The following is a 20,173-nucleotide window of genomic DNA, read 5'->3' as shown; positions in this document are numbered from 1 at the left end:
CACAAAAGGCAAGTATGCTTCCTATTGTGCTGCTAACAATACTTTTAATTCTTTAGCACCAACACTGACTGCATTTGCTAAACAAAACAGTTGCGTATTAAAAACAGACAGCATAAGTAACAGTAAACTACTTTTATCTTAAAGCTGACAAGTCCTTGAAAATTCACCAAATCTTACAAGTCCTTCAAAATGCCCTCTGATTGGTAATTGGTGTAGAGTATTCAGGCTGTTGTCGCCAGTAGCCAGGGTACATGGTTTGAGCTTGAGTAAGTTAATTAACCTGCCATCCTTAACTAGGGCATTTTACACACACACACACACACACACACACACACACACACACACACACACACACACACACCAGCCGCCCACCCACCCCTTTTTTTTGCCTCTCTCATAGTAGTTAGTTCTCAGTTTTAGGCAGTTGTAGTAGTTCCATTCCATGGTTCAAGTTCTCTAATGTGAAAGCAGAGCATTCCAAATTCTTGTACAGGATGCAGATGAGAAACTGCATGGATACACTACGATGCAAACAGAATGTGTCCTTCAAGAAGAAATGTAATTTTTTTTTTTATATATATATTATGTTAACATTGTGGCAGCACCCCAGCCAGTGTGCCCCCCTCTCCCAAGCCAGCAGGCTCTAGTCAATTTCCTAGGTTACCTAGTGTTGGATCTGGCTCTGTTATAAAGCATTAAATTTGCAGACAACAGATCATGATCCAGGCCAGAATGAGGCATACACACTAATGTAAAAGGACAGCTACTTATCTCATAACCTCATCTCTTAAGAACATTGCCAGCTTGGAATTTGATCCCAGCTGGACACTAATCCAAACTTCCTTGCTGGTCACACCATAATTTACATAGAAACACTTTATATCCCTCCACCAGCAACCTTTGCTCATTTTGACTTCACACTGGATACTGTTACCTCAAGGATGAAACAAACTTGTAATAGTGGAAGACTGTAACCTAAACTTCCAGGGCCTTCTGAAAGCAAAACTAAATACAGTGATACCAGATAAAAACCTTATACAGTTAGTGACATCTGGGACTGGCTGTACCCATTCACCAATAAAACTACACTACTAGACTTTTTTTTTTCACTAACTTTCTTGAAAATGTATATGTACCCAGGTGGTCCCCAGCACACACAGTGATTGCTAAAAAAAAATTGGACTGGACACCAATGTTTCTCCACATTCCCTGAACAAGCTCTGTTATTACTTCTAACTTAACTTGCACAGTATATCCACTAAATCCAGAGTATTAAAAGATGGTGAGATACCACAGCTAAACCCTCAAGTAGCTCATCTTATAAAACAGAGGGACACAGCCCACAAAGCATGGAAATAGGACCATAAAGGCACAGATGTACACCAGCACTTCTTCAGTTTTAGAAAGCAGTCAAGCTTTTGTACCAGTACAGCTAAAGCTGACTACTGCAGGAAAGTCCAGATTTCCAACTTAAGAGCATAAAATAGTTTTGGAACACAATCAGAAACCCTTTACGCAGTAACATATCTAAAGCTAAAAAGAGCACATAACATTTACTTTACAAGCCATGATGGGTATTAAACTTAAGCAACCTACCACAACACAGTTTGTCACCGTCATCACAACTTCACCTATATCTACCATTATACAACTAACTAGAATGGACAACTACCTAGAACACCCATACTTCCATTTTAAAGTTATCATTAAAAAAAAAAAATAAAGATGAAATAAAATAGCATCAAAACCTCCCCAAGAGTCTACATAATACACTCACTCCAGATCAAAATTGGAAGTAATTTACTGTGATAGTACCTCTGACTCGCGTTTTTTAACCTCACAATACGCACTAAAAGTGTGTAACTTTTGTAAAAAAGATGTAATAATGCCCACGTGAAAGACTATGTCCCTCAAAACAGTAGAAGATTATAGACCAATTGCAATTCTAGACTCTGTAACAAAGATCTTTGAAAAACTATCATATAAGCAAATTTTGAACTACATTGCACAACATGACAAACTGACGTAAAACATAACTTTAGAACCAAATGCAGTATATCTGCAGCAGAACTCCTACATTTTTAACCTCACAATGCATACTAAACCTGTCCCTAACTTTCTTTTAAAAAAGATGTAATAGTTCCCATATGAAAGTCTGTGTCCCTCAAAACAGCAGAAGTTTATAGACAAATTGCTATTCTAGACCCTGTAGCTAAGATCTTTGAAAAACTATTATATAAACAAATTTTGAGCTACATTGCACACAACATGACAAAATGACACACAACATAGCTTTAGACCCAAATGCAGTATATCTGCAGCAAAATTCCAAGTAATACAGTCTAGAAAAACTCTGAAGGCAAATCAGTAAGAACTGTGTTTAACCTTAAATGAGGACTTGAAAGTGTAGACCATACCATTCATTCTACTTAAATTTGCCCTTTCTCAGATATATGCAGCTTTTTTCCACAACTACCTGCATCAAATAACCTTTTCTTCATCACCCAAAAACAAGCAGCACAAACCTATTGCCAGCTGTGGGAATTCCACAGGGGCTGTACTGAGACCTCTGCTATCACCGAAATATACTATATGCTGATAATATTGTCATCACTAGATCATCCACATCACACACACACACACGTCTAAACTTTTGCTGCTGTGGAAGTGGATGTATACCAACAAACATGTCCTTAATGCCAAAACATCCTCAGTTGTGTTATTTGGTTCTAATAAATGGCTTTTGTCTGCTGAGCCTCTCCACGCCCATTGCTCCCTCAACCAGCCATTACCATATGTCACCAACTAAAAATATTTTGGCCTTCTATGTGATCATTCACTTTGTTTCCATTTGTGTTGAAAGACAGCACAGAGGATCCTCTCACAATTTAGAACCAGATTTAAAATCGTAAACCTCCTGGTAAATGCATTGGAAGGCCGGCAAGCTGTTACCATTAAAGTGCTACTCCCCGTGCTTGAATATGCACTCAGTCTTATTGCACTACATTCTCCCCAAAGCTGAAAACTACTTCAAAAGACAGAAAACAAAGTGTCACACTTGTATACTCCTCACAACACCCACAGAATATCACTGTCTTACCAATAAATGGCTGCGGTGGTGCTGCGGTAGCGTTGTCGCCTCACAGTAAGACGTTGTCCTGTTCGATTCTCAGCTAGAGCGTCTTCTGTGTGGAGACATGCATGAATGGGCGTACCTTCGTTGAAGGTTGTTTGTCAGGGCCGGCAACTCGGCACGTAAAAATCTACTGCCAATCATTAGCGGACCAGAGTTCCACTGTGGCAACCCCTAATCGGGAAAAGCCAAAAGACACAACAACAACAACCAATAAATGGCTGCTTGTAGACATTAGAGCTTCTAAATATACTGACCTTTAAACTTCTCCGTGATTGACATGCCCCTAATTTAAAATCTTTTTTTGCAGAAGTCCCATTCTTATCTCCTTGTTAGACAACTTTATACTGTAGCCATCGCTGGGAGAGCATTCACCTAACCAGCAGTAGAACATTGCAACAGGATGCCCCAGGATAGGATATCAGGTCAGGAATTACCATCATAGAATTTAGGAAAGCTATAAAAAAAAAAAAAAAAACTCACCAAAGACTTTTTTTAATATCATTGTTTTGACCATTATGGCTAATCCAGCCACACCGTAGTTGTACACAATTACGTTTTCCACTTTTACATCAATGACAAACTTTGATCAACGTTTAATCTATACTCCCTAGTTTTTTCTCCTACCTACATTCAAGTTTTTCTTACTTGTAACAGCTCACTCATACTCCTTTATATTTACCACTTTTTCTTTTACTTCACCCTACCTTCTCTCTCCCCTTTTCCTGACTCTCTCAGTAAATATGCCTCCCGACTACCTTCACCTAATCTTCTGTATCCCATTTCATTTCAGTGACTATATTTTTCCATAGTGATTTTGTTTCTCATTAATATGTATTGCAACAAATTTTCTTTTTGCATGTAGTGTGACTAATGTATCTTTCTGTTAATGTATTTTTTGGTTCATAGGTGTGTACTAGGCTAATGGCCCTGGAGCTTTTACAAGCCTAGCCCATAGGATTACCCTGGCATCATACCACCCAACCTTCGTTCCTAGTGCCTTTGTCGAGTAGAGCCACTGGAGTGATCCCCGGTGTGAATTTTCTATTTCCCATCTACTCATCAAGATTTCTCTTGAAGAGGGCCAGCGAGGTGCTCTGCTTGATGTGTATGGGAAGTCTCTTCCATAGCATGAACAGTCTCTGGGTTATGTACCTGTCCCTCCAGCATGTTCTGTTGATTGTGGTAATGAGGTTGTGGTCTCTGGAGCGTGTGGTGCTGAGCAATTGGGATTTCTTTAGATGTAGCATTTCTAACAGAGCTGGGTCAGACATGGCTTTGTAAGTCAAGCAGTGATCGCCTCTAAGTAGGCGATATGCGACAGAGAATAGTTGGAGTTTTTTGAGTATGTCCATATAGGAGTGTGTAAGGCCTAGGATCCTCTTTGTGAGGTACTTTTGCGGCCTCTTCAGTTGTTGCGGGTGTCTAGTGAGGTATATGCCAAATAGGGCATTGTACTTGATTATTGGCCTAATGAGGGAAGAGTAGAGGGAGACAATGACCTCTTCCTTCCTGGATACAAAACCCTTTGTAATGCGATGTGCCACATAGAAGGACTTTCTGACCACAGTGGCAACATGGTGGTCTTAAGAGAGGTTGCTGACAACCTGTGTTCCAAGTTCTCTTTTAACGCCTTCTGTGTTCAGTGGACTGCCATCAGTGTGGTAATTCAAGGGAACCGGGTTTTTCCCAAAGGGGATGAAGACACAGTTTTTGACATTGAGTTTAAGGCCATGGCTCTGACACCAGTCATTCGTCTCATTGAGGGCTTTTTGCAGGATGTCAGCATTACTTGGGGAGTTAATAATAGCTCCCAACTTGCAGTCATCTGCTAACTTTGTCAGCCCAGATTCCCTTCATGTTGGCCTGGGCTTCAGAGAAGTGGATACCAAACAGGAGAGGACCCAGGATCGAACCCTGTGGGACTCCACTCGTGACTGGTCAGCAGTCTGACTTGGAGTCAGCTACTTTCACACTGTGGGTTCCATCTGTGAGCCAGTTTGCAACCCACCTAGTGATGTAGGGGTTGATGCCTAGTTTAGTAAGTTTTTCTATGATTCCTGAATGGGGAATGGTATGAAAGACCTTGGCCAGATCAAGGTAGGCTCGTATGAACCACCTTACCTTCATCCACAGCTCTGGTGACTGACTCAAAGAAGTCGACCAAGTTGAGCAGGCATGATCTACCCTTCACAAAACCAAACTGTGTAGGATCCAGAGTTTGGAGATTCCCTATATCCTTGTTTATTAGGTCCATGATGATGCGTTCCATAGCTTTCCATATCAGACTCGTCAGGCTAATAGGGCAGTAGATCCCGGGGTCTGTAGTCGCTCCTCCTTTGTGGAGAGGGATGATTAGCAGTGCGCCATTCGGTAGGGACAAAGCCTGAGGTGAGGCTGTGATTGAGCAGGGCACACAGGTGAGGTGCCAGTTCACTCTGTAGTTCATGTAGAACACAGCTAGGGATACTTTCAGGTCCCATAGAAGCTGTATTCTTGGCCTTGGACAGTGCTGTTTTAACCTGTGCAGCAGTAATACTGGGTGCCTGATAATCTACTGGTATTGTGATTGGTCCTTTGGAGGGGAGGGGGGTAAAGTTAGCACTGAATCTGTCCGCCAGTATATTTGCAATATCTGTTGGCTCGGTATAGGAGGTACCATTGTGCAGTAGCTCAGAGCAAATCTGGGTATTGCCATGGAGATTCTTTACATAACTATAGAAGGCCTTGTGGTTGTCTTTACTATCTGCTGCAATTCTGTTTTCATAGCTAGCTTTAGAGGATTTGATGAGGGATCTCAACCTTTTGTTGAGGCTGATAAGGGAGTTTTTCCAGTCTTGGGACTACACCTTATTCCGCATCAGTTTCCTCCTCCTGTTATAGAGTTTGTGTATGGCAGGGTACCACCAGATTGGCTTCCTTTTTTTGAGGAAAGTGTCTTAGTTCTATTGGGTATGCCGAGATCCATGCATTTGTGTACACGTTCATACAGTGCATTGGTTTATGATTTGGTAGTCATGCAACTATTCTCCATTTGCATGGGTGCCGTGAAGTTAGCCACCTCTGTTTCTAGGAGCCCAAAGTTAGCTTTGGAGAAGTTTTTCATGGTGGTTACCCTTGTTGGGGGGTGGGAGGGATGCGGATTTCCAAGGTGATTAGCTTTTGATCGGATCTAACCAGGGAGGAGTTGACTGTTGGTGTAGAGCGAAGGTCGCCCATGTTAGCAATGACTAGGTCAAGGATGTTGCTACCTCTAGTGGGGGTAAGAATGAGCTGGTCCAGGGCATTGAAATTAATGAATTCCAGAAAGCATTGGGCAAGTGTATTGGTACATGAATAGTTTTCCCAGTTAATGGAGGGGTAGTTGAAGTCGCCCAGTATGAGAGTGTTGGGTTGGACCCTAATATTCTCAGTGGTGCTTAGGAATGTGGAGTGGGACTCTTGGGACATGGTTGGGGACCTATAGCAGGCTATGACCTGAATCGCTGTCTTACCCAATGTTAGTTGCACCTGAAGTATCTCAGATGCATTATGTTGGGCTACCAGTCTGGAGGTGTGCGCATCCTTTATGAATATGGAAACACCACCACCTTTGGAGCTTCGGTCCAAGTTCTGGGGCCGAAAGGTGTGGAGTGAGTTGTAGCCTAGTAGAGCAGGGGTGCTTTTTGAACCAGGTCCTTGTTACAGCACAAATGTCGATGTTCTCCATTTTAAGGAGTACTTTGAGTGAGTGCATTTTGAGATTTAGACTTCTAGCATTGAGCAACATGACCCTCAAATTGCATTTGTTTGTAACTGTTATGGTGGTAATTTCGTCTTTGGAACACTGCCTAAAAAAGGCAGTATAGGGGTGGCAAGAGCTTTGGCCAGTATCCGTAAGCTCAGGGGGTGACAGATGCAGGCCATCTCTGGCAAAGCATCGAGGTCTGTCAATCATGTCATCCCAGGCATAGACATACTGGATCCCCTTAGAATGACACCAGAAACTTAGCCAATTCTTGAAATCAGTCATTTTCTGCTTGTACTGTCGTATCATTCTGGGTGATGGTGGGATGCTGCTCAAGGGCTAGGGTCATACCCGCCTGGGCTACATAATCCGAGAGCTCCTCCATGTCTCTTTTCATGTAATCCAGGGAGTTACGTCTCAGGTCATTCACACCCACATGTACAATGACAGAGTCATATTTGTACCTGTTGCTGAGGGACGTGAGTGCGTGCGTCGGATCCTGGCTCCTGGCACCTGACAAGCAGCTGACTGTTACTTTCTCCTTAGTCAACTTAGTGAGTGGGACATCAGTGTGCCTTACTATCGAGTCATCTATGACTAGTGTGTTGGGCATGCTGTTTTGCCTCAGGAGCTTTGGTTGAGTGGCACAATGTTTAGGAGAGTTGTGTGTCTCGTGATTAGTGTTGTGTAGTGGTGTGGTGGTCAAGTGCATTTCTGCCTTGGAGGTGTCTGCTGTTTGGTTAGATTTTTTTGAGAGCCTCTGCGAAGATGGGTGTGTGATTTGTGTTTTTATGTGAAGGCAATGCTGGTGTGTGTTCTGGTGGGCTATGTGTTCCATGTGATGTGGTGCAAGTGTTGACCTTCTCCTCTTGACCAGCTATTCCCGTCTTGGCTGGACAGTGTGTGGCTTCCAATTTGGATATATAAATGCATCTCTCACATGTCTGAGTGTTGGGGGGGTAAGAGGAGAAGGGTTGTCAGTCTACATGAGGCAGTTGCCACATTGCCTCAGGATGCCCAATTTCACCAGGTTAGTAGGCGAAAGCACAAGTACCTGACCTTTAGACATGCCTGGAGGAGTGGGCATTAATAAGTACTGGAGCTGTTTCCTTGTAGAACATTTAGTGCTGGTAGCACTTTTGTATACTACAATAATTGCTACAAGAAGTCTGGTAAAGTGCTAAACTAACAAGCTAGTAAAAGTGCAGAAGGAGAGAACTAGCAGATGTAAGGGAAAAATTGAAGAGCAGACTTTGGCACTGCTCGGAAGTTTACAAACAGTCCTAGATACAGCAAATCTGGGTCTGGACTAGATTGGTTAAAGGAAAGGTGGGAAACGAGCGCAGATGTGGGCTTTTAAACCAGAAAATTGAAAGAGATGGAAAAACTGCCCAAATGGTCAGTAAACTACAATTTCTGGGCCAACACCCACTCCTCTTGTGGTAGATAGGCTACCTAGTACTTACCACTCCCACTGATAAGCTAGAAGGCTTCCCTCCAACACAGAAAGGCTTGGGGGGCTCAGAAGCTTGCAAACAGTCCTGGATACAGCAGATCTGTACCTGGACTAGACAAGTTACAGGAAAGGTGGGGAATAAGCGCTGTTCTGTTACTTTTGCAACTTCAGCTGCCAGCTGGCCCTAGTCATACTTGAAAAGAATCCGTTGACCATTGCACCAGAATACAAAAGTGACCACCCTCTTTCAGTCTGTCTTGCTGTTTTAAAAATAGTGACTCTCCACTAAAACTTAACTTTTAGCCAGGTAAAACTTTGTTACTTACTGTCATGTCTAACTCCTCTAGTGCATACTGCAGTGTTTAGGAGAAAACATTTTTTTCATCTTACCTTTAAGCATCTATTGCAAGACCACCAGTTATTGTAGAGCCCACATTCTGCTTCTCGGTAGTCATCTTGGGATTAGTGCTTCTGTTTTCTCCTGGTGAGAGAAGGAGTGCAGTTACATTATTTCCTGGAGACTGCTGATCACCAGAAAGCTTAATAACTGCCTTATAGGTGACAACTTACAATCCGTGCTTATATTCTGATCCTGGTGAGAGTAGGAGCAGAGTGCATTTATTCTTGACTCTTTCTGGTTGGAGAGTGAGTGTCTGTGCTTAACATACCTGACTGGTCAGGTTTCTTATTCGAGGCATCTCCCAAAAAAAGGCTACAAGCATGCAGACCCTTGCACAATCTGGGACAAGACTGTGGATCACCATACAGGCTGTGGCCTGCTTCTGTTCTTGAGATTGGTGCTAAAACTAGCTAGTTTTATCTAGAACTAGCCAGTTTGTTTAGTTTCAGCACTCAAAACTGTTTTCTTGTGCTCAGCAGTTGCTCAGAACTCATTGTAAGCACTAAATGAACTACAAATTACTACAGCAGTTGACTTTCCTCACTTGTCAAGAGGAAAACGGTTCTTAGTACTTAAATGAATAAGCACCTATCCAGGCTTCTCCAATGGTCATCTCCCGGTGTTTTCTGCTGTCTACCTGATGAATCTGGGCATCATAGCAATTGCCTCATGTACACCGACAGCCCTGTCCTCCTACCACCCAACACTGCAATCAGTGAGAGATGCACTTATATAGCCAAACTGAAATCCAAGCTCTCTCCAGCCAAGACTGGACTAGACAGTGAAGAGGAGAAGGTTAACACCTGCACCACACCACACTCAAGACATAGTCCTTCAAGACCCACACTACCAAAACCCACACATAGAAACACAAAGCACACACCCACATTCATGGAGACTCTCAATAAAAATCTGCCCAAGCAATAGAGACCTCCCAAGCTGAAATGCAGACAACCACCACCCTCAACACTACCCAAATGACACAAAATAGGTCTGCCACTCAGCCTCCGCCCATAAGGCAAAACAACGTACCCAACATACTAGTCATACGTTACTCTGTAGCCAGGCACACTGATGTCCCATTCACCAGGCTGAACAAGGAGAAAGTTAATGTCAGTTGCCTGTTGGGTGCCAGGATCTGCCACATAACGCACACACTCAGGTCACTCCACAACAAGTACAAATACTACTATGTCATTGTCCATGTTGGTGTGAATGACCTGAGATGTACCTTCCTGGACTACATGAAAAGAGACATGGAGGCGCTCTCGGATCTTGTAGCCTAGGCAGGTATGACCCTAGCCCTGAGTAGAATCCTGCCATCGCCCAGAATTATACCACAGTACAAGGACAAAATGATTGACTTCAGCAATTGGCTAAGCTTCTGGTGTTATTCTAAGGGATACAGTATCTGTTTGCCTGGGACGACATGATCGACAGACCACGATGCTTTGCCATATATGGCCTGCACCTGTCGCCCCTGGGATTCCGGATATTGGCTAAGACTCTTGCCACCCTTATAGTGCCTTTTTTAGGCAAGGTTGAAATGCTAAATTCAACACCATAACAGGTACAAGCAAGCAAACTCTGAGGGTAATACTACAAAATGCACTCACTGGATGCATTCCTTAAAATGGGGAACATCGACATCTGTGCAGTGAGAGAGACCTGGTTCAAGGCTCCAGAGAGGCACCCCTGCATTAATTCATACCACACCTTTCGGCCACCTAACCTGGACCATAACACTAAAGGCTGATGCATGTCCATATTCAGTAAGGATATCCACACCTCCAGGCTAGCTGCTCAACATAATGCATCCAAAATTATCCAAGTGCAACTAACACTGGGCAAGACTGCAGTCCAGGTTGTAGCTTGGTACAGATTCCCCACCATGACCCAGGATTCCCACTCTTCATTTCTTAAGATTCTAGAAGATATTAAGGTACAACCCAATACCTTAATTATGGGTGATTTCAACTACCCTACCATTAACTGGGAAAACTACTCATGTACCAACTCATTCGCTCAACGTTTTCTGGAATTCATAAATTCCAGTACCTTGGATCAGCTTGTCCACACCCCCACCAGGGGCAACAGTATCCTGGTCGTGGTCATTACCAATATGGGTAACCGTTGTTCCACGTCAGAGGTCAGCTCCTCGCTGGTCAGGCCCGACCACAAGCTAATCACCCTAGACATCCATATCCCACCCCCATTAAGGAAACCACCATCAAAAACTACTCCAAAGCCAACCTCATGCTTTTTAAAACATAAGTGTCAAACTTCACGACACCCGTGCAGATGGAAAATAGAGGTATGACTGCTGAATCTTACACAAATGCACTGTATAAGCACATACATGAGTGCATGGTTTGTGCCATCCTCAACAGAACCAAGACGTTATCCTCCAACCAATGTGGTGGTCCCCTGCCATAAACAAACTCTACAACAGAAGGAAGAAGCTGTTGCAAAAAAGAGTATCATCCCAAGATTGGAGGAACTCCCTGGTCAGCCTCAGCAAGAAGCCGAGATCCCTCATAAAATCCTCCAAAGCCAGTTATGAAAATAAAATCGCCACTGATTCCAAAGACAGCCACAAAGCATTCTATAGCTATGTCAAGAATCTCAATGGCAACACTCAGATCTGCTCTGAGCTACAGCACAATGGCACTAAATATTCAGAACCAACCGATATTGCCAACATCCTGGCAGATAGGTTCAGTGCTAACTTTGCCACCCTCTCACCCTCCAAAGGACCCATCTTAATACCGGAAGAATGCAAAGCCCCTGTAATCATGGATGAACAAGTAAAGACCGCACTCTCCAAAGCCAAGAACACAGCATCCATGGGACCAGACAACATTCCAGGCTTTGTACTGCACGAACTACAGAACGAACTGGCACCCCACCTAAGTGCCATGTTCAATCATAGCCTCATCTCGGGCTACGTGCCTAATGAATGGTGCACAGCGACGGTTATCCCACTCCACAAATGGGGTGCCACTACGGACCCCAGAAACTACCGCCCCATTAGCCTGACGAGCCTGGTCTGCAAGGCCATGGAACATATCGTCTTGGAGCTTAGAAACAAAGATAAATAGGTAACCTCCAAACCCTGGACCCCACACAGTTTGGGTTTGTAAAAGGTAGGTCATCTCTACTAAACCTGATTGACTTCTTTGAAGCAGTCACTAGAGCTGTAGGTGAGGGCATGGTAGTGCACACAGTCTATCTTGGCCTCGACAAGGCTTTCGATACCATCCCCCACTCTGGAATTATAGATAAACTCACTAAACTGGGCATAAATCCCTATGTCACAAGATGGGTGGCCAACTGGCTCACTGAGGGAACCTACACAATAAAAGTAGCCGACTCCAAGTCTGACTTCAGACCAGTGATGAGTGGAGTACCGCAGGGTAGGGTTCGGTCCTGGGTCCTCCCCTGTACGCCATTTACTTCTCTGAAGTGCAGGCCAACACAGAAGGTCTTTGACTTACAAAGTTCGCAGATGACTGCAAACTGGGAGCCATAATAGAATCACCTATTGATGTAGACATTCTACAGAAGGGCCTCACAGAGACAGATGCTTGGTGTCAAAGTCATGGACTCGAGCTTAATGCCAGAAGTGATTGTCATCCCCTTTGGGGAAAACTCCGTACCCATGAACTACCATATAGGCGGTAGCTCACTAAACACTGAAAGTGGGATAAGAGACCTCGGGACGCAGATGGACAGTAGTGTCTCCTTTGATAACCACATCACCACAGTAGTCAGGAAATCCTTCTACATCGCGCACCTCATCACAAAAGGGTTTTCCTCTAGAAAAAAGGAGGTCATTGTTCCTCTCTACTCATCCCTCATCAGACCCATTGTAGAGTACAGTGCCACATTTGGCATGTATCTCACAAGACACCTACAACAATTGGAAAGGTCACAGAAATTCCTCACCATGAAGATTACCGGCCTCAAACAGATGCCATACCCAGACCGTTTCAAAAAACGTCATCTCTACTCCGTTGCATGTCCCCTTACTCAGAAGCTATCTCTGCATAACATACAAAGCTATGTCAAACCCATAGCTGTTGGACATGTTACACTTAAAGAAATCCCAGTCTCTCTGAACCACATGCTCCAGGGACCCAAACTTTGTCACCACAATAAACAGAAAATGCTGGAGGGATAGATTCCTGTCCCAGAGACTTCCCATACTCTGGAACAAACTACCCATTCATGTCAAGCAAAGCTCCTCATTGGCCCTCTTTAAGAAAAATCTTGACGACTGGATGGGAAATCGAAAATTCACCCTTGGGATCACTTCTGCAGCACTGCTTGACAAGGCCACAGGAAAATAATTTTCTTGGGTGGCGAAAGCCAGGGAACCTTTTTGGCTAGGCTTATATAGGCCTGGGGCCGATAGCCTAGTACCTACCTATGAACTTAGACAGTTAAAAATGTATAAACAAATGTTCAGCACTTTTTTTGTACTGAATACCCATATTTCAGTAGGTTCCATTAAATAGTGCATTATTTTTTTAAATACAGCCCACTTCTAACCACAGGTAAATATGAATGTGATACTTTAGTTTATTTAAAGTAATAATTTTCTATAAAAAATACATTTCAAAGCATAACTTAGACTTAAATGAGCCCTGGAAAGGTGACAAAGTTGGACTTTTAAAAATGAAATCATAGTAGAGCTAAGCATTTTTTTTTTTACTTTAGAAATAGAATAGTGTTGTAAGTTCCTTACCCTTTTCCCTGGGAAAACACAGACATTGAGCCCCTTGATTTTTCCAGTAACTCTGCTTTGAAGACAAGAGCTATGATCAATGGTAGAATGATCATTCATCTTTAATCACTGCCATGAGATGACACTTCCTTAAGTTTTTGAAGCAACAAAGTTTAAATGATTGTTGTCAGATTTTTATGTGCACCCAGAAACTTGCTTCTACTGAAGTGAGCTGAGAAAAGAATGTCGGCACTTTAATTGCTATTTTTTTCATCAGTACCGTGTAGATCACTAAAAAGGTTTCTGTTCTTATTTTGCCTTTCTCAGAGACAAGAAAGACTTTTGGCAGTATTTCACAGAGCCCATGAATCCAAGCTTCAGTCACAGGATATGTATAAGCAATGGGTAAGAACCACACATATCGACCAGGTTTCTTTTCCTGATAGTTGTGAATAATAGAGACTATTTCCTTGACGTTGTTTATTTCCACTTTTGTTTTTGTTTTTTTACCGTCAGCTCCAACTTTTGTTGAGCCTCGGCTTGACAGACAAAGCCAAGGAGATTGCTGTTGTGGCGACCAGGTATTTCAGCCAGTCTTCAGACATGTGGCAGAGCAGCCTACAGACCTTAATGGAATTGAAGAGCCCAGATGTTGATCTGCTATTTGAAGAGGCATTCAGAAGTATTGGCCCAAAGGTGATTTGATGAGCGGTTAATGTTTGTTTGCCTTACAGAGGAATGTGCTAGAAGTGAAATGTTTGCAATTGTGTGCTGTCAGTCTTCTTTCACTCGTCACAGCAAAATTTATTTTTAGGCGCAGCTGCCACTGAACTGTTTGGTATTGAGGGTAGAAGTATGGAAACAGTGGTGAGAATTTGTAGAATTATGATTACTAAGACTAGATGTATTCTAATTATAAAGGACTTTATACATTTTATGTAAATAAATGTGACACAGTATAGTAGAGTAAGTATATTGTAGATGGGGTTTAAGTTGTGTTAGACTAACAGATATGCATCACTCAAGAGCAGGTATCATATGTTCTATATTGGTCATGCAAAAAACAGCCTTAGCAAGCATAAGTGTTAGAAGTAACATTAAATCGGGTGATTCTCAATTTAACAGAAATTTCAAAGGTCTATCTTGTTTGTATCATACCTCTCAACTGTACAGGTTTTCACAGAATGTCCAGATTTCTGCCTCATATTTTCGATGTGTTCCCCCTAATATCTGTCCCTGTCTGGCAAATAGCCGAGGATTGGAGTCATGAAATAATGACAAACATTCAAGTTTGACTCCACATCCTTCAGAAAATTGATGCTAATCCAAAACCTGTTATTTTGTCAACTTTCTAAGTTTGTAAGAAGAATATTTAAAAGCTGTCCCCCCATTATTTTATGGTTTGCCCAGATTTTTTGCTCTAAGATGTTGAGAGGTGTAGTTTGTATTAATAGTTTGTTAAATACATGCAGACACACTCATTCAAATTAGTATTTTTATTTATTATTCCTTTTATTTATTTAATATTTGTTTACCGGGTTTGTTAGCTGAATATATACATATGGAATTCTCTAATGACTAGGGAAGGCAAATTAATGACAGTAGTCTTTGCAGTTACTTATGGAGGCTTAGCAAAACAGTCGTACCTACTTGCTTCCAGTAAATACATAGTAATTTCTTGAATGTATTGAGTTGATTTATACCCCTTAGCTGTTAGGGAAAAGTACTACACATTACAGGAGCAATTTTACTGAAGGACTGTTCACAACATGTTACAGTAATAGAGAATTTATGTAAGATTGCACTTGAGGGGTTTCTGAGTGAGTTAGGACTGATACATATTAGTTTGTTTTTTAAGTGGTGGGCAGTAGCTGTCATTTAAGAGGCTGAAGGCTAAAATAAATCAAAAGGAATGAGGCTGTAGCAGTACCTGGTAACCAAACGATTTAGCCTTATTAATACAGCAATGGACAATGTTTGGTGTGAGATTAATAAACCTTTGAATGTTATAGGTAGTAGGACATCAGTGGCTAAGTCTGTTATGTCAGTTTTAGCTGACTGAGAACTTTTTGTGGTTAACATTGCACATGTATTTGACAGGAAAGGTTCTGATCAGTAGTTAGACCTATTCTACAATAGTAAGTACTGACGTAGTATTAGTAAGAGAGATTGATGAAGCTTTTGCTAGTATGTGGGGTGTACCTAATGACATCACAGATAATTTCTGTGTATTTTAAGCATAGCTTATTATTATGTAACCAGTCATAGTAGTATAAGGTTATTTTTGTAAAGAGGCGTTAATCTCTTTAGCAGATTTTCCTGCTGTAGCAATTTTGATGCCATTGCATACAAAAGACAGTTTAAAGTTGTGAGTACCCTGGTGATATCAGTAATGAATTGGGAAAACAGAAGAGGTCCTAGCACAGAGACTTGAAATATATGTGTATATTGTTTACCAGGAAGTGTTGTGTTTTTTTCTGAGGTTATAAAAAGCCTATTAGCTAAGTAACCTTTGAACTAACTACTTCCAGTGAGAAATTACATTGCTGTGACTTGTGTAGAAGTCTTGAATGTTTTACTGTTTCAAAGGTTTGTTGTAGATCAACAAATACAGCACCGGTATTCTTAAGGAGATAAACAACATCCATATAGAATATTACATTCATAAATTTGCAGGTAGTATTCTAATAACTAAGTGAGCACAGGAGTGGAGAAAGGAGATTTTGCCAATAGGGTTGACTGCAAGCAGCTTTAGAAATTTGGTAGGAGAGGGCTGGAATATGCTGGAGAAAACTGGCAATGGAACCAAGGTATTGTGCAGTGAGATGAATCCAAGCAGTAGTTTGGACTGCAGGTTAGTGACTGCCTTCCTTACCAGGGATTGATATTCAGAGTATAGGCAAAGAGAAAGGGATAACGGGAGTGCTAAGTGAAAGAGCATCTCCAGTAGAGTTTGTAGTTAAGCCTAGAATCAAAGCTGTTAAGAAAGGGATAATATGTACTGAGGATCACGACTATGAAAATGAGGTCAAGTACCTAGAGTTCAACTTATTGAATAGAGATTATTCCATTAATGATGTCCACAGTTGATGCAGATAGACTCAATGAAGTCAGAAGAACCAAGGGTTATCCCCATTTTCTTAACAAACCAAATGATAGCAACAGTTTTCCTGTTAATACCAATGTCAATGAATCAAGACTAAGTATGATCTTAATTTTGCTAATGATAACACTCAAGTGTGTGATATTATTAAGAAATATTGGCCCATTTTGGCGCAGGATATAAATATTTGTGACATAGTTGGAGAAACACCGAGATTTACCTTCAAAAATAAGAAAAACATCAAACGCCTATTATGCCAGAAAGATGGTCACCCACCCACCAATGTGATAAAGAAAAAGGGAATATTTTGCTGTAATAAATGTTCAGTGTGCAATAGCATTGATACTGCCAATCAAGTTACACATCCTGTAAAAGGTTCCGAGTACACCTTTTCGTGCCATGTTGATTGCAACACTCAGCATCTCGTTTATCTTGCCACATGCCAACAATGTGATTCTTACTACGTGGGGAAGACCGATCAGAAGTTTAAGAATAGGATTTTAAGACAGCTGTGTGACATCTGTAATAAAGATACCAAGAATGCCCTTGCTGAGCATACAGTACAATTCCCCACGCATACTTACAAGTTTAAAGGAATTCAAAATACCCATCATAACATAAAAGCAAGGTGATATAGTGAATCTCATGGTAAAAAATTAAGTAAAATGGATTATCAATCTTAACTGCTGATAAACCACCTGGTCTAAATGCTGTTGTACCACTGAGACCTATGCTCAACGATAGGCATTTGACTATTAGTTAAATAGAAAGAGTGTTAAATCTACTGTTGCTACAACATTAAGCCGTACTCTCATTTTGTCTGAGGCACTGATATTGGAAAGTGATTGTCAGTAACTAGTTCGGGATGGGATTTGTTTCCCCCCAACCCTGTCTTTTGGATGACCACCAAAGGTTAGGATACATGAATGGGTCTTCCTGGTGACTTTGAAAGTTCATTTTCATTTCATTCCATAATTGAGAAAATTCTGGTTACCTCATTCGCCATGATTTTTAAAGATGTGTCTGGGATGTAAACTGGTCTTATGAAGATAGTGATTCTTCCGTGTCTGTTTCCTATGTATTGTTGCACCAATCTTTCCTTTAGAATCGAAAAATATCCTCACATCAAGGAAGCTAATACTGTCCTTAGAAATCTGATGTGTGAACACTAGGAAGTTGGTGGTCTCATTGAGGTAATTCACAAAATTTTGTATTTGACCACAATCACCTTGCTATAGAATAAAACATCAACGGAACAACCATAGTAAACGACATTAGAATACCAAGGATTCATGGCATTCAATACAAATTTGTTCTCCCATTCTGAGAGGACAAGATTAAAATAACTATTGGAGCATGGTGTGCCCATGGCAACACCCCAACGCTGCCAATAAGTATCGTCTCCCACAGAAAATTATGTTATTTTCTAGGATTAGATCTAACAAAACACAAATGAGATCAAGATCAATATTGTGTCATCCTTTGACAGAAATTTTTGATGGACTCGATGCCATAGTCATTTGGAATTGAAGTAAAAAGACTTCGTATGTCCAAGGTAACAAGGGTAAGATCCATATGTTCTGTTAGTTTGTCTGCAGCCAGACCTGATTGGTTCAAGAAATTGGCAGTATCCTTAAGGAGGAATTGGAATGTTAACTAGTAATGTTCTTAATTCTTTTTCAACATAGGGGTTCCGTGATCCAACCTCGACCAGCCACTATGAGTCATAGTGGGATGTTGATGACATCCTTATGGATCTTGGGTAAACCTCCTATGGAAGGTATGCTTGGAATAGATGCATTGAAAAAAAAAATTGAAAAGTTCTTCACTCAAATTCCTATGCATCAACATATCATATAGCTCTTCTCACAATTTGGAGATTCTTTGCTCCACTTTGAGTTTGCTTATTTTCATATATGCCAGCTCATCACTTAACATAGAATCCATAGCACCTCGATACCATTGGGCATCCATTATCACTATGGCTCCTCCCTTGTCTAAAGGTTTCAGCACAATTTCTTGGTTAGTTTGTAGTGTGAGGAGTGCTTCTTTTTCCTTTTTAGTAATGTTGTGATGTCGTAGTGTGCTATTATTATTATTTGTCCTAAGTTTTTCAACATCGTTAACACAAAGTTTTACAAACAGATCAACTGTAGGGTGATTAACAGGCACAAAAGTACTAGGCTTTCTAATGGTATCACTTACTGATCTAGGTTGATTACCAAAAATATTTTTTAAGGTTGCATTTCTTCCAAAATATTTCATGTCTAATGCAAACGCACTTAGATCAGATGAAATGGAGGGAATAAAGGCAAGCCCCCTATTCAGTAGATACATCTGCTCATCACTCAGTTAACTTTGATAAATTCACTACTAACTCCAGATGATGGCTTAGATTATCTTCTTTCTCTTTCTCTCTTGACTGTACATTCTGGGTTGTTGTTGCCAGGTTTCTGTTAGAAAAAACAGTAGATTCTGTGTGATGAGTGCATGTTGTGCACTGGCCTTTGGTCTAGTCCTTGTTGTAGAAGTTGAGGCCCTTTCACCATCATCAAGGATAGCAGTTGGTATTGAATCACTATTATCAGAAACTATGTGCTGATTTCCTACATCTCTGTTGAGCAGAAGGTTAGAATAACTGTTGTCTATATGAAATGGTGAAACAACCCCTTGCCATATTACTGTTATTTTGTATAGGGTTTCTTGATTGATGGTTGTTAACACGTACCCTGTACTCTGTAGGCATTCAAATATCCTGCCTTTCTTAAAATCGGTAATATCTCTGGATAACTTTTGTGTTTTCTGTTGTCGTTGTTTGCTATCATAGGTTTTTAAATTAAACTTCAAAGTTTCCAACCTATTCAGGTGGGCTTCAGATAAATCCATATTTTCCAGTTGAACTTGCTTTAACTTAATTTGATTGGTTATTTCTTCCTCTTCAGGGATAATTAGTAGGACTTAAAAAATACTGCATGATAATTATAAGAATCAGTGGGAGGAGGATAGAAAACATTGGGAAGAGAGACTGGAAAACCAATTTACAAAGGAACAATAGGAGGAAATCTGTATGGCTCCCAAGTATGCAATAAAGGTCTCAAAGGTGTAGGATTTTTACTTTGAAGCGTATGCATGGGATTTCAGAGAATTTTTTTTCAGGTAGATGACAAATGCTTGGAGGTGTGATGGAGAAGAGAAAGGTAACTGAGGAGATTTTTTGGGGAGCATCATGAATTGGTAGATTGTAAAAATTCCCTTAGAGTACTAAGTCAGAAGTATTAGGGGAACAAATGGTTGTAACTAAGAAAATTGTTCTTTAGAGCTGGGACACATGATCTGAATTTGCCTATACATAGTAAGACCTTTCTAACTTTAATGTCATTGGCTGATAAAAAAGCAGTTATTAACATGAAAATCAAAACATTAAACCAGCTGTAATTTAAGTATTGCATAGCACTAAACATTTCTCATGCTAAGTAAATACAACTAATGCAGTGTAAAAAAAAACATGCTTAACGTACAGAAACACTGAAGCTGAAGTAAATAAATATGTTTATTAAAAAGGCGCATAAATGTTTTGGAGTACTTCCTTCATCAGAATGATGAAGAATGTGCACAACAACATTTC

General features: G+C 41.0%; 1 protein-coding gene across 1 annotated transcript in view; it reads left to right on the top strand.

Moving 5' to 3' along the window:
* The window catches only part of UTP6 (UTP6 small subunit processome component), a 1,596,914-nt gene that overhangs the window by 1,248,802 nt on the left and 327,939 nt on the right, over nucleotides 1–20,173 (top strand). The window contains exons 13-14 of the mRNA XM_044068038.1: nucleotides 13,773–13,850; nucleotides 13,962–14,141. Coding sequence (XP_043923973.1) covers nucleotides 13,773–13,850; nucleotides 13,962–14,141 — 258 coding nt within the window. The remainder of the gene's footprint in view (nucleotides 1–13,772; nucleotides 13,851–13,961; nucleotides 14,142–20,173) is intronic.

This window comes from Protopterus annectens, chromosome 4.part0, assembly GCF_019279795.1.
Source record: "Protopterus annectens isolate FY-2018-M chromosome 4.part0, PAN1.0, whole genome shotgun sequence".
Classification (NCBI taxonomy): Eukaryota; Metazoa; Chordata; order Ceratodontiformes; family Protopteridae; genus Protopterus; species Protopterus annectens.
This window is presented reverse-complemented; position numbering and strand designations above follow the sequence as displayed.